This window comes from Podarcis liolepis (genome assembly GCF_965112155.1).
Source record: "Podarcis liolepis genome assembly, chromosome: 10".
Taxonomy (NCBI): domain Eukaryota; kingdom Metazoa; phylum Chordata; class Lepidosauria; order Squamata; family Lacertidae; genus Podarcis; species Podarcis liolepis.
This window is the reverse complement of record NC_139562.1, coordinates 2,700,438-2,714,575: the sequence shown is the minus strand read 5'-3', so window position 1 is coordinate 2,714,575 and position 14,138 is coordinate 2,700,438. Positions and strand designations below refer to the sequence as shown.

At 45.7% G+C, this 14,138-nt stretch overlaps 1 protein-coding gene across 11 annotated transcripts in view; it reads right to left on the bottom strand.

Moving 5' to 3' along the window:
- Window positions 1-14,138, bottom strand: part of SHANK3 (SH3 and multiple ankyrin repeat domains 3) — a 443,257-nt gene that overhangs the window by 141,663 nt on the left and 287,456 nt on the right. For all 11 annotated transcript variants that reach the window (XR_014516107.1, XR_014516108.1, XM_083460914.1 and 8 more), the window contains one exon: window positions 4,751-4,864. Coding sequence is in view for 9 of the 11 variants with exons in the window: in XM_083460914.1 (XP_083317040.1) it covers window positions 4,751-4,864 (114 nt within the window). In the remaining 2 variants the exon portion in view is untranslated. The remainder of the gene's footprint in view (window positions 1-4,750; window positions 4,865-14,138) is intronic.

Sequence of the window (14,138 nt, the reverse complement as noted above, 5' to 3'; positions counted from 1 at the left end):
TCCCAGCTTGGAGAAAACACTAGAGGAGGATGTGCAGCAAGGCCAGTGAAAGGAGAGTCCCAAGGGCCACTTAAAGCTTCCTGGAGGGCCACATTTTGTCTGTGGACCTGAGGCTCCACACCTCTGCCCGGAAAGTACCCTAGTGAATGAGTTGTGCTACCCTGGCAAGTGCCTCTCCAGACTCAAAGATCCCCTTCTACCCTGCCTCTGTCCCCTTGCGAGTCACTCCGGGCCTTTGAAGTGCCTTTGTGGAGCGTTTACATTTTGCACCCTTTGGAGTCCCCCCCCCCTTCTTTTTCGGCGCACAATGAGACAATCGAAGGAGAGAGAGAGAGAAGGGTGACCTTTAAAAGCCACCCGGGAGGAAGGAGCGTCACCAGAAAACGAGCGACGGAGAGGAGCCTGTCAAGTTATCAAGAATAACAAGGAGCTGCTCATTTGCCTGTGATGGGAAGAGCCAGCAGCAAAGTCTCCCCTCTCTCGTAGGCCCCTTGCACCCCACACCAGCAGAAGCACACCCCACAGGGGGCTCCTCTGTATTTAAGGAAAGGGCAACATGTGGGGCTAGGGACGGATCCTGCAGCACAGAGCGCCTCTGGGTGGCACCGGCGGCCAATTCCCTTGGGAATTGTTGAGAACGAAGAGCCTTTCCCCTGAATGCGCCACCATTCCAGTCCAGACATTTCCCGTCCCAAAATGTCAAGCTGAAATCTTGATGGGTTGAAACTTGGTTTGGGCAGAAAAGGTTTTCTCCAATGGCCCACCTCTTTTCTCAAATACAGTACATACCAGGTTCTGGCTTCTGTATATGGAATTCTAGTTCAATGTCCATTTACAAAGGCCTCCTACACAACAAGACGAAGCTTGGAAGGGACAGAGAGAGAGTGAGAGGTTCTCAATAGAAGTGTCTTTCATCTGGAAAATTAGAAATTACTTGAAAGTACCAAATAGGCCTAGGATTAAATTAGGATTCAACTAAATAAGTGGGATTTACAACAGTAAGAAAAGTGAATAAGTTAGATTACAATTGGAAATATTTTTGTTTAATGATGATACTGGAAAGCTGTTACATCCAGATACAAGGAAACTCAGAAGGGAGGGACTAGGGGAAGTCAATAATATGTTTAGAAGGTTGGATTTTTAAAGAATTAAGTTTGTTTTTATTGTTCACTTGTTTATTGTTTTCTTTTTTGATGTACTTTCTTGTCTTTTTGTTTTTGTTTGTTATTCTGTTATGTGATATTTGCTATAATTGTGGAAACTCTAATACAAAATTTTGTAAAAAAAGAAGTGTCTTTCATCTGGCGGACGTGTGGGTGCTCTTCGGACTCCCCACTTCAGCAAACAGAAGCCTTTTTCAGCTCCTCTCCACTCCTGCACCAGCCCGGGTCTCTGCCAATACACTCAGAGGCCTAACTGCCAGAAACATTTATCTGGGCAGCTCCAGAAAGGCGGCAATGAGGAAAGGGTGGAAGGTTTTCTAAGACTGATCTGCCTTCAAAGCGAGGTGATGTTGCAGAGGAAGGCAACAGCTGCCAAACACCACTTTTTCCACTGTCCAAAAGTTGTGGGACAGCGCTGTGCAGATCGCACACTGCCGAGAGTCTTGGCGCTTGCTTTTTAAAGTTTCTAGCCCTCCACGAAATCTCAGAAGAGAGTGTCTGAACCTGGTTTCCAGTTCAGAAGCCTGTTGCTCAGCAAGTCTGCATGTGGCACCGACTTCTAATCTTTCTGCACCTCTCAACAGCTTTCCTTTAACTAAATTTCATTGCAAGTGCCAGAAGTTGACCCCACAGGTTTACACAAAACCGGCAAGCCACCACACTCACAGGCATGCTTCATAGTGTTATGGGGGGGGGCACATCTTTAAAGTTGTTAAATGTTACAAATATTATGCATAAACGTATCTGTTATGTACTGAGTTGAATAGGATCCAAAATGCAGCAGTCTGATTGTTCCTAGAACAATAGGATCCAAAATGCAGCAGTCTGATTGGTCCTAGAACAATAGGATCCAAAATGCAGCAGTCTGATTGGTCCTAGAACAATAGGATTCAGAATGCAGCAGTCTGATTGGTCCTAGAACAATGCAGCAGTATGATTGGTTGGCAGGAACCACCCAATCCTGCTCCAGATAGAAGTGAATCCACAACCTGATTGGCTTACAGTAGAATTCCAGAATTAGCCAATCATGTGCAGCCCATTGTGTAAATAATGTATATAAAGCAGATACTTTGAGGGGACTTTGATTCATTCCTCCTCACCACTATGAGCTGAATAAAGAGCATGAAATCACTTTGCGACTCTGAGTATATTTCAGTATCCTTTCGACTTGACAGCTCAGGGAAGTTACCTAGCTTTCAAAATCATATAAAATCAACTCCTTTGCCAGTTTCCTTCATTCCACCGCCAATTTGATTCATTGGCCAAGGACTTGGAAACCACTTGGTCTCCGCCATAATCCCTCAAGCGGGAAGTGATGTACTCACAGGAAGGTACTCCTAGGTGTCAATCGCTGGGCAAAAGCTCTCCTCCGGGCTTGCCCAGGTGGCAGACTATGCAAACCAATGTTCTATTGTCCCTTTGTAGTAGGTGCTTAGAATGTACTTCCCAATACATATCCTGTATCCGCCTGTTGCCCAAACACATTCCTCCAGTGTTAATCATGTATAACCCTCCCCTTTTCTGAATTAGCAATGATGTAGTGATGATGCTCAACAAACTGTATGCTGGGATAAGATAGAAACTTTTAAAAGTCCTTGTCACCCCATCCTCGGGGTTCAAAATTCCTCTTTGAACCTGTTGCGCCATAAACTTTGGTCTACAGCTATTTGCTCCAGTTGGTGGCTGGACTCCTTCCTTTATTCCCCAGGGAGCCCGACGAGCTGGGGGACTGAGCAGCCTTGCACCTAGATTTTTCTGTAACAATAGCAATGTCGTAACAATGCGTTGCAAAAGAAGAAGGCGGAAGAGCAGCCAGCAGCTGAAACCAGAGCTGACCTAGGAGGCATCTGCGAAAGAACTAAGCTGTTCCTCTGACAAGGAACCCGGAATATATCTTCTGGTCTTTGTTGGAGAAAGGAAGCAGAACCTCCTGCTCAGTGAGGCAGCTCTCCTTGGAAAGAAGGCCACAGATGCAAATGGTTTTCAGAACCGTTTTTTTTGTTGGGGTGGGGATAGCAGAAGAGGGTTTGGTGGCGGCTAGGAAGGATCACCAGAAGGAAAGCTTCCTTGATAATAGTAATAATAATAATGAAATTTTATTTATACCCTGCCCTTCCCGGTTCAGAAAACCGGGCTCAGGGCTGCTAACAACAAATTTAAAACACTTAACTGATGCAACAAAAACCAGCATAAAATACAGTAGAAAATGTGAATAATAATCAATTCAGAATTCAAAAATCAATTTAGGGGGAAAATCCATCCAATAAACATTAGATGATCACCAGGGCTAGCTGACTAAATTAGTCCCATTTGGGCCAGTGAGGAGACCAGGGGAGAATTAGCTGTGGGATCCCAGAGCGGGTAATCTTCATAAAAAGAGGAGGGGGAGGGAAATAATGGGAATAAAAGATCAGGCTAAGTTCAAATTGAAAGCCAGGCGGAATAGCTCTGTCTTACAGGCCCTGCGGAAGGAGGTTAAATCCTGCAGGGCCCTAGTCTCATGGGACAGAGCATTCCACCAGGTCGGAGCCATAAGAGACGGTGTATCAGGAAGCACAAGCTACTGGAGACCTTAAAACAGAATGGATTTCACCATCATATACAGCTTTGGCCCTATAGATCTGAAGGAGCATCTCCACCCCCATCGTCCAGCCCGGACACAGATGTCCAGCTCCAAGGATCTTCTGGTAGCTCCCTCATTGCAAGAAGTGAGGTTGCAGGGAACCAGGCAGAGGGCACCCGCCCCATAGAACGCCCTCCCATCAGATGTCAAAGAGATGAGTAACTATATAACCTTTAGAATATGTCTGAAGGCAGCCCTGTCTTCGGAAGCTTTTGAACATTTGATTTTTTTATTGTGTTTTTATATACCGTACTTTTCCGTGTATAAGACGACCTTTTTTTATTTAAAAAGTATGTTTAAAATTGGCGGTCGTATTATACACGGATAGTGCATAGGGGAGATGTGTGATTGGTTGCTGCCGCGAGCCAGAGATTGTCAGCGGGTGTTTGGCATGTTATTGGTGGCTGTGGCAATGGCTGGTGTTGATTTGCTGTCCCTGCGGCACTAGGGCGGGCGACTGGCAGCTTCTGCCGGCGCAGGGACGGATGATAGCAGGCTTTTGCGATGCGTGCGAGTGGCAGTGTATGTCAGGCGGGTGAGCGATTTTCGACAATTCCCCAGGGAAAAAACCTCAACAACTCAGGGCAATCTCCCTCTTATACACAGGGGTGTATTATACACAGAAAAATACGGTATGTTGCAAGCCTCCCAGAGGGGTAACGCAGTCAGATGGGCGGGGTACAAATAGTAAAACCGTCAGCACCCCCCACTTGTGGAACTGCTCTGTGGTCAAAGTCTAGCATCCTCCAGAAGATAAAACGCTGAGCTATGTGGACCACCTGGAAAAGTGGTTCTTACATTTGAGGGGCTTCTCCTTGAGCCAGGACAAACCCCTCTTCACCCCACCCTGAGCAACACCCTGGGGTCCCTTATGATGCCTTCTCTGAGCAAAGAACCAGGCAGGTTTCTGCAAGCGAGCTCTTCCTCCTCCTCCTCAGGTGCGTGGAGCCACGGGGGACCTTACCTTGCCTCGAGTCGTACTGTCTCATCTGCACTTCCTCAACACATTCTGCCGGGAACCAGCCCGTCCGCCCCTTCACGGTTCCTTCCCAAAAGCCTCCTTCTCCGATGCTGAGCACTGTAGGAAAGAGAGGCAGAGAGGTCAGGGAGAGCCCTGGGAAAGAGCAGAGAGGAGCCACCAAACCACAGGCCCCCCAGTTGCGTCCATGTACCCCAAAACAGAGATGTCTCCAGAATAGCAAATCACTTGGATTCAGCGGCGCCCATTCGCCCTGGCTGAGTTTTCTCCCTGGACTTTGCTGCCACGACTCTCCCTCCTGGAGCCTGGTTCCCCAAAACTCCTTTCCTAGGGCCCTGGGCAAGACTGGCTAGTTTGCTTCAGCTCTGTCATTATGCACAGTTGCCATGTGTCCTCTTTTTCCAGGACACGTCCTCTTTTTCAGGAGTAAAATTTCTGTCCTGGTGGATTGTTTTTTGTTTTGTTTTTTAAATCTTCAAAAAGTACATAATTATATATGCACTAAACATTGTGAGACGTAAATAAAAGAGAGAGAAAGAAACAGAGAAACAGAACCCGTGTAGAATGGAAAATAAAGGGGGGGACACCCAAAACTGTATACCTTACAAGATTGTTATTGCACTTCACCAAATCTTAACCTGTTACAGTATTTGTAAGAATGGATTCCAAATATCATTGAATTTCTCCATGGCAAATCTGTGTTTACAGTATATGCAAGTTGTTCATATGTTGCGAGTTTGCATAAATCTTCAATCCAATCGTAGAAGGGAGCCACATTTTTTTAATGCAGATTTTTTTCAATTTGCCAAAATGTCTCTGGCTGTACTTTTCTGGATGAGAAATAGCCATAACTGGTGGCTGAAGAGTTGCATTCCTCTTATCTTCTCTTGGCCCCCTCAGCAATAGATCACAGCTCCTATAGCCCACATATAGCAGGGGTATTTAAAATTACGAGTCATCATAGCATCCTCTTTTTTACTCTTCAAAATATGGCAACCCTAGCTGGGCCTATTTTCCAAGGTGATTTGCAAAAAAAAAAGGGGGGGGGGAGATTTTCAAAAAGCATTTTTTTAATCATCCCTCTCAACTAGTTTGGGTGAGAGAACAGAGCTTCTTGGTGATGGCACCCAAGTTGTGGAATGCCTTAGGAACATAAGGAGGCTTCAGGATCAGACCACCGGCCCATTTAGTCCAACACTGTGATCTCACAGTTGGCCCTCGGATGCCCCAAGGATAATCCTGCAAGCAGGACTTGAGTGGAAGAAAACTTGCAATTCCCAGCAACTGAGATTTAGAGGTATATTGTCACTGGTATTAAAGGGAGAAGGAAGTCGTAATGGCTGTTAGCCATCAATAGTGATATACTGAGTTGAATAGGATCCCAAAGGCAGCAGTCTGATTGGTCCTAGACCAATAGGATTCAGAATGCAGCAGTCTGATTGGTCCTAGACCAATAGGATTCAGAATGCAGCAGTCTGATTGGTCCTAGACCAATAGGATTCAGAATGCAGCAGTCTGATTGGTCCTAGAACAATAGGGTCCAGAATGCAGCAGTCTGATTGGTCCACAGGAGCCACCCAATCCAGCTCCAGTGGAAGTGAATCCGCAACCTGATTGGCCTACAGGTGAATCCCGGAATTAGCCAATCACATGGGGCCCATTGTGTAAATAATGTATATAAAGCAGACATTCTGGGGGAACTTCCATTCCTCCTCACCACTATGAGCTGAATAAAGAGCATGAAATCCACTCTCGACTCTGAGTATATTTCAAATAGCAATATTGGAGATTCTCACCCCACCCTGAGATCTGCCTAGCCCCTGCGCTTGCTGTTTTTCTGGCTGCCCACTCTGAAAACAGGATACTGGACTAGATGGGCCATTGGTCGGACCCTGCAGCCTCGTCTTCTGTTTTGCCGACCAGTTAAAACTTTCCCATTCCAGCAAACACCCCACTTCCAGAGCCAGTTCCCATTTTAACGCCGCTGGTTTATGCTCTTAAGGGAATGTCGTCCTTTTTTCGTGGTGAGAAGCCCCCCTGCCCCTGAATGATGCAAATGCGTTGAAGGGGCAAAGCCTCACGTTTCCTAAATGAAACTGAGGGGCCGTGACTTGAGGGGTGAGAAAGGCCATTCACAAAATCTCAGGTCCCATGTACTACAAAAAAGGACCTTGGACTGAAGACCCTGGCCTCAGCTGGAAGTTGACAGGGCTTGAGGTAGGTGTGTGTGTGTGTGTGTGTGTGGACCAGGGGTTCTGCTCCACGCAAGGCAGCTTCCTATATTATGACTGCTTCTCAGAGAGGCAGCTGCCTGGGGCCCCTATCTATCAATGTACATATTTATATTCCATGCTTACGGAAGACTACAACCAGCAAAAGGCATTTATAAACCTCTATCATTTATCTGTGCATCATGGCATTTACATCCCACCATTTTCTGCACAGAGCTCAAGGGGGCATGTGTAGTTCTTCTCTCATTTAATCCTAACCACAACCCTGTGAGGGACGCGAGTAGCACTGTGGGTTAAACCACAGAGCCTAGGGCATGACGATCAGAAGGTCGGCGGTTCGAATCCCCGCAACGGGGTGAGCTCCCGTTGCTCGGTCCCTGCTCCTGCCAACCTAGCGGTTCAAAAGCACATCAGAGTGCAAGTAGATAAATAGGTACCACTCCGGCGGGAAGGTAAACGGTGTTTCCGTGCACTGCTCTGGTTCGCCAGAAGCGGCTTAGTCATGCTGGCCACATGACCCGGAAGCTGCACGCCGGCTCCCTTGGCCAGTAAAGCGAGATGAGCGCAGCAACCCCAGAGTCGGCCACGACTGGACCTAATGGTCAGGGGTCCCTTTACCTTTACAACCCTGTGAGGTAAGCTAGGCTGAGAGATGCAGCAGCTGGTCTGCCCTCCAAGGTCCCACCCTGTGAGCTGTGTGGCCGAATGGCAGATGATGATGATGATGATGATGATGATGATGATAATACCCCGCCCATCTGGCTGGGTTTCTCCAGCCACTCTAGGAGGCTTCCAGTGAAAGATAAAAACATTTAATTTTTTTTTTTAAAAAAACACCTTCCTGATACTTCTCCCAGGTCACAGTTTGACACTCTAACCCTGGGATCAGCAACCTTTTTCAGCTGTGGGCCAGTCCCCCATCCCTCAGACCATGTGGTGGGCCAGACTATATTTTGAAAAAAAATATGTATGAATTCCTATGCCCCACAAATAACCCAGAGATGCGTTTTAAATAAAAGGATACATTCTACTCATGTAAAAACACACTGATTCCTGTACTGTCCGCGGGCTAGATTTAGAAGGCAATTGGGCCACATCCGGCCCCTGGACCTTAGGTTGCCTACCCCTGCTCTAACCACTACACCATACTGCAGACAAAATGTATATTGCATAGGCTTGCCTAAACGACAGGGCTTTCAAAAGACGTCTGAAAGAAGGCAGGGGCAGTTCCTGGTGAATATCCACCGGCAGGGAGTTCTGCAGGGCAAGGCCCACCACACTAAAGGCTCAGTCCCTTCTGGAGGCCAACTGAAACTTGGGGCCATATAGGTGGCCCTGTGAGCACCTGTGGGAACGCCCCCCCCCCCGAAACTCTTTTGGAAGCCATGCAGTATCACAGAAGCAGCCTCTGTACAGGCAGAGTCCCTTGAGACAGAGGGGTGGGACCTTTTATTTTACTTTGTTTCCTGAATCGGGACCGAGTGAGGATGCATTGCAGATCCAGACTCCTATACAATCAGGTTCTCCATCATTTTTGGGTGGGTGGAGGCCTGCCTGCAACCCGCCTCTTTCTGCCCCTGTATTTGCACATCAATGCTCCCTTGTCTGTTCAGAACCACCAAATTAGATTTGGAGATGCACAATTTAACTCTCCAGCTCATCGGGAAAGAAACCGGGAGAGGGTGGGTGGTAGAGAGAGAGAGAGAGAGATCTGGGTGCAAGCCAGCAGCTGCCCTTTTCTCCCAAATGATTCCGGCTCCTTCCAATTAACGGCATTGTATCATTCCACACAATTTAACCCAAAAGATACGGTTAACAAGACCAAGGAAAGGACTCGGGCCACACGCTCGCTGGATTCGCTGCCATATTGACCGTGCAGAAGTGGGTAAGGAAGGCAGGAGCGGGAGGAGGGAGCGGAAACCCAACATTAAAAGCCTCTCGTGGGTTGTAAATCAATATGTATTAATGGCTGCATCAGAGGCAGGAATGCAGATGGAGAAGCTGGTTAAAGCTCCAATGTTTGAAGCCTGCAGCTGGTGGCTTCGAGGGAGATGCCCAGCGCCTGGATCTCGCTGCCCAGCGGTTCCTGCCCCCAGTCTGCCTTCCGGGCAAGCTGGAATTTGCAGCCCCTGCCCAGGAACACCAGACCCTTTCTCTGTGCATCTGCCCACACCCTGCTTGCTTCCATAAATTTGTCCCTATAAAACAGATTGTTCAGGATCGTGGTTTGCATCACACACACACACACACAAAATGCAAAAGAGTAACAACTCACTGCACTTTAATTCAAAATCCAATTAAAACTATTTGGTGCCATTAATTCAACAAAACTGATGAACTTAACCAAGCTTTTCAAAGTCTGGGAGTCATTGACACCTTTAACACACACACGCACACACCATGCCACCCACCTGCCTCTTAGAAACCCCACCCCACCCAGGTAATCCCACTGCCCCACTTTGGAAACCAACGGGTTAAACTCTCAGCCCTCAGCCTGTAATGAAACTGAGCCAACTTTGTGTAAATGAAATGAATGCAGATTCATTCTCTCTCTCTCTCTCTCTCTCTCTCTCTCTCTCTCTCTCTCTCACACACACACACACACACACACACACACACACAGGGACAGATAGAATTTCCTCTTCCTCTCTTGACTCCCACCCAAGCAAAATGTAGATTGCAAGCTCCTTGGGTGCAGGGACCTCCCTTTTCGGCTTCCACTCTAAATTTGTGCTGATGGTGGTGGCTTTATAAAACAACGAGGTGTATTCAAACTAACTTTTACTCAGAGTCAATCGGGTGAAATTAATGGATTAAGTGTTAATCCGAAATTAAGTTACTCATGGCCATTAACATCAACAGGACAGAGTAAAGGTCAGCTGACTACAACCCAATATTGGTTTATTTAAAAGCATTTATAAGCCACTTAATAGATTGTTGTTGTTTTTTGCAATACACAAGTGGTGTAGGGCGTAAAACGCGACCAATACCATGCAATCACAGGACTGTAGAGTTGAAAGGGACACCCAGGGTCATCTAGTCCAACCCCCTGCAATGCAGGAATCACAGCTAATCACATTCAAACGAAACACAACCTAAGACCAACAAAATGGTATCCTAAAAGCACACAAAACAGGGATTCGGGGGGGGGGGGGTGCAAATACCTAAAACAGGGAAAGCCTAAATGCCTAACCCCTTGCGACCGGTGCTGGCTGGACCAAAATATCCTCCTGCCGCAGCATTTTGAGATCTCGATTATGCCCAGTGTTATAAGAATTTTAAGGTCTTATATATATAAAATAAAAAGGTAAAGGGATCCCTGATCCCTGACCACTCTGGGGTTGGGGCGCTCATCTCGCTTTACTGACTGAGGGAGCCGGCGTACAGCTTCTGGGTCATGTGGCCAGCATGACTAAGCTGCTTCTGGCGAACCAGAGCAGCGCACGGAAACGCCGTTTACTTTCCCGCCGGAGTGGTACCTATTTATCTACTTGCACTTTTACCTGCTGTCGAACTGCTAGGTGGGCAAGAGCAGGGACTGAGCAACGGGAGCTCACGCCGTCGCGGGGATTCAAACCGCCGACCTTCTGATCGGCAAGCCCTAGGCTCTGTGGTTTAACCCACAGTGCCACCCGCGTCCCATATATATAAAATAGTTGTTCATAAATGTACCAAGCAAACACATACAAATATGTAAACCCGTGTCTGAAGTCCACAGAAAAAATCCTGGAACCATTTTCTCTCTCCCAAAATGACCAAATATTTCTCTGCAAGGTCAAAGGAAACGGGGAAATCTCCCCATTGTCTCTTTGCTCACAAAACCTGTCTCAATGGCACATTTAAGATATGAATAGGGGAGCCTGTGACCAGGATTCAGGAATTGAGTAGTTATCATAACAAAAGTGTGGCCAGGATGCCCAGGTAATTCAATCAGGTAACCTGGCAGACAGGAAGAAACAACACACCCAAATTTCCACCCCTTCTGTGATGTATGTATGATGTTTCTGGGGGTGGTCTTGGACTTCAGGGCGGGCAATTTCAAAATGTCTATATAAGGACTTGCACTCCTTCATTAGGGGTCCTCCTCTCTCCTGCCTGTGGGGGGAACACCCTGTTGCAACAGCTTCAATAAAGATCAGGCTTACTAGCTGCTTTGCTTCTCAATATTCTCTGGTTGGCCTCTGCTATTTTCTCCTACCGATAGAGAACCCACAAAAGGACTCTATATGGGCTCTTGGGTACCCCGTAAGGGAAAAGGAGCATTTTTTCCCTCATAACATCCAGCTTCCACTCTGACACAGCCCTTGTGGGAAGGAGCCAATTCATCCTCTCCCACTAAAAGCACACAGCTGATTTTCTTCCTACAGGGGAGAAGACACACAAACCTGGTATCTTCTCCCTGGCCATTGGAAAAGCAGCTGGAGAAGGGAATAATGGGGAGAGAGAGTTGAGCGGTCTACACTTGTGCAGAAACAACAACGGCTGCTGGGCCGGTCAGAACCTGCACCTCTCCACCAGCAACTGTCAGGAAGACCTGAAAACAAAGGCTACGAAGTCCCCCAATGCCATGCTCCCTGTACGTTTCCGAGCACAATTCAAAGTGTTGGTGCTGACCTTGAAAGCCCTAAACGGCCTCAGTCCAGTATATCTGAAGGAGCATCTCCACCCCCATCGTTCTGCCCAGACGCTGAGGTCCAGCTCCGAGGGCCTTCTGGCGGTTCCCTCATTGCGAGAAGCCAAGTTACAGGGAACCCGGCAGAGGGCCTTCTCGGTGGTGGTGTGGCATCTGATCAAGGCCTATATTTTAAAATGAGCTTAAAGATATATTTGCAAATGTTTGTATGTTTCATGCCATGCAGAAACCAGCTGGCTAAGTACTTTGGCAGTTGTTTATCTTCCTGCTCTCCTGAACAAGGGCCTCCCTGATTTATAGCAGTAGCAGGAGACAAGTTTCTCAAAGTTGTAAAAGGGAATTACAGGCTGGGAGCAAATGTTACACTGACCCTACATATTACAGAATACAATCAAGCTGCAAAAACACTAATTAAGAGTTGGTAAATAGTAAGATTTATTGTTTAACAGAAAATAATACCATGTGCCTCCCATCAGACTCTAGCCATATTTTCCTAAGGTTTAAGGTATACTGAGAGAGTTAAAGGGCAATAAATTTTGGGAAGAGCTAATGGGGAAAGCAGCTGGCTGGGAAAGGAGGGTGTAAACTGAAGAGGCTTCTTTTGAAGCTGTTTTTACTGAGTTCCTTTTTTACTTTGCAAAGGCCTTTTCTTCTAAAAAGCTATCTATGTTATATATGAAATTTGTTGGCTTAATGTAATTATGCAAAGGATTTAGAAAGTAAGAAATGTTAGATTCTTATGTTAGATTCTTATTTCATTGATGGTGTGTGAGAATGTGAACCCAAGATCTCTGTTTAGATAGAATTTAATACCACGAGCCATTTGTTTTAGCCATTTGTTTTGGAATGCAGGGGCAACAGGGGCAAAAGGTGATCTGGTAATTAAGGTGCCTTGTCGAGGCAAATATAAAATATATGGCTACTTGTCTGCCATTTATGGATAGAAGGAAATATAGCTCTTTGTCTCCCATAAAAGGTAATAGGAAATGGGTGTATCTTTTATGATTGGTTCTAGCAAACAGCCAATAGGAATTTCAACCAGGCTGATTGGACAGAGGCAGCCAAAGGAGGAGCAAGGGGGCTGGGCTGAGGAAATATAAGTGCTGGCCATCAGGGCTGGAGGGGGCAGAGCTTTGGTAACCATATACCACTGTGCCTATCATTTATTTGTCTGACAAATAAATTATTATTTTAATTTCTCTATTGCTGCGTTGAATATTTCATTCCAGCTAAGCGTTAACCACAAGCAGGGTGCTACAGTGGCACCCACCCTGTGGAACTCCCTCCCACCAGATGTCAAAGAGAAGAACAACTACCAGATTTTTAGAAGACATCTGAAGGCAGCCCTCTTTAGGGAAGCTTTTAATGTTTGACGGACTACTGTATTTTAATATTCTGTTGGAAGCCACCCAGAGTGGCTGGGGAACCCCAGCCAGATGGGCGGGGTAGAAATAATAAATTTTATTCTATTCTATTCTATGCTAGGCTGGGCTGGGCCCCCAGGAGGTTGTGAAGAATGCCTGGGCTGGGCACGAGAATTGTGGAAATGCAGAGGTGGGAGGAAGGTACACAGTGGATTTGATTTATATCAAATCAATTTAAATCACGATTTAAGTCACTAGTCAGCAAGACTTGATTTAAATCTTTCTGCCTTTTTTACGGACAGACTCATTCTTGCTGGTATCACCTTAATATTTACAACCAGGTGAAGGTTTCATTTTTGGAATAATAAATTTTCAGAGTAGTTTTTACCGTTATATCAAAAATTACTGATTTGGTTATACTATTAGAAATACACAGGCAGATAATTATGAAATGATTGTGAGGTTTAATAAGTTTACTGTTTATATCTGGGCAACTTTTCTGCTTTACTTTATTGGAAGGAGGAAAACAATCATTTCCTTATTAACAAATTAAACAATTTATTTAACTAAAACAATAACATTATAGCATATGTATCCATGTTTGTTAACTGATGTGGATAAACGATTTAAAAAACCACAACAACAACCTTAGACTGAGTTTCAGCCCACATGAAAAACTTGAAACAAATCCTTATTTCCTGATGAATAGCCTTTGGACTAGAATGTAACTTCAATAGAAAACTATCTTTAGAAAGATTTTTTTCCTCCAAAAGAAAGGTTTTGCTGACAAAGAATCAAAATTTCAGACAGAAATATTGAATAGTGATTATAAGAATTTAGCAAAAATGTATAAGATATTACTGGAATGGTGTGCGAAGGATGAGGAGGTAAAATCAGTTATGATTGACTGGGCCAAAGATATAGGGCATAATATACAAATGGAGGATTGGGAAAGACTTTGGAAAGAAGGTTTAAGATTCACTGCATGTACAGTTATAAAAGAAAATGTTATGAAAATGATGTACCGATGGTATGTAACACCTGTGAAGGTGTATAAGATAAGTAACAAATGTTGGAAATGTAAAGAAAAAGAAGGTACAGTGGTGCCTCGCAAGACGAAAATAATTCGTTCCGCAAGTCTTTTC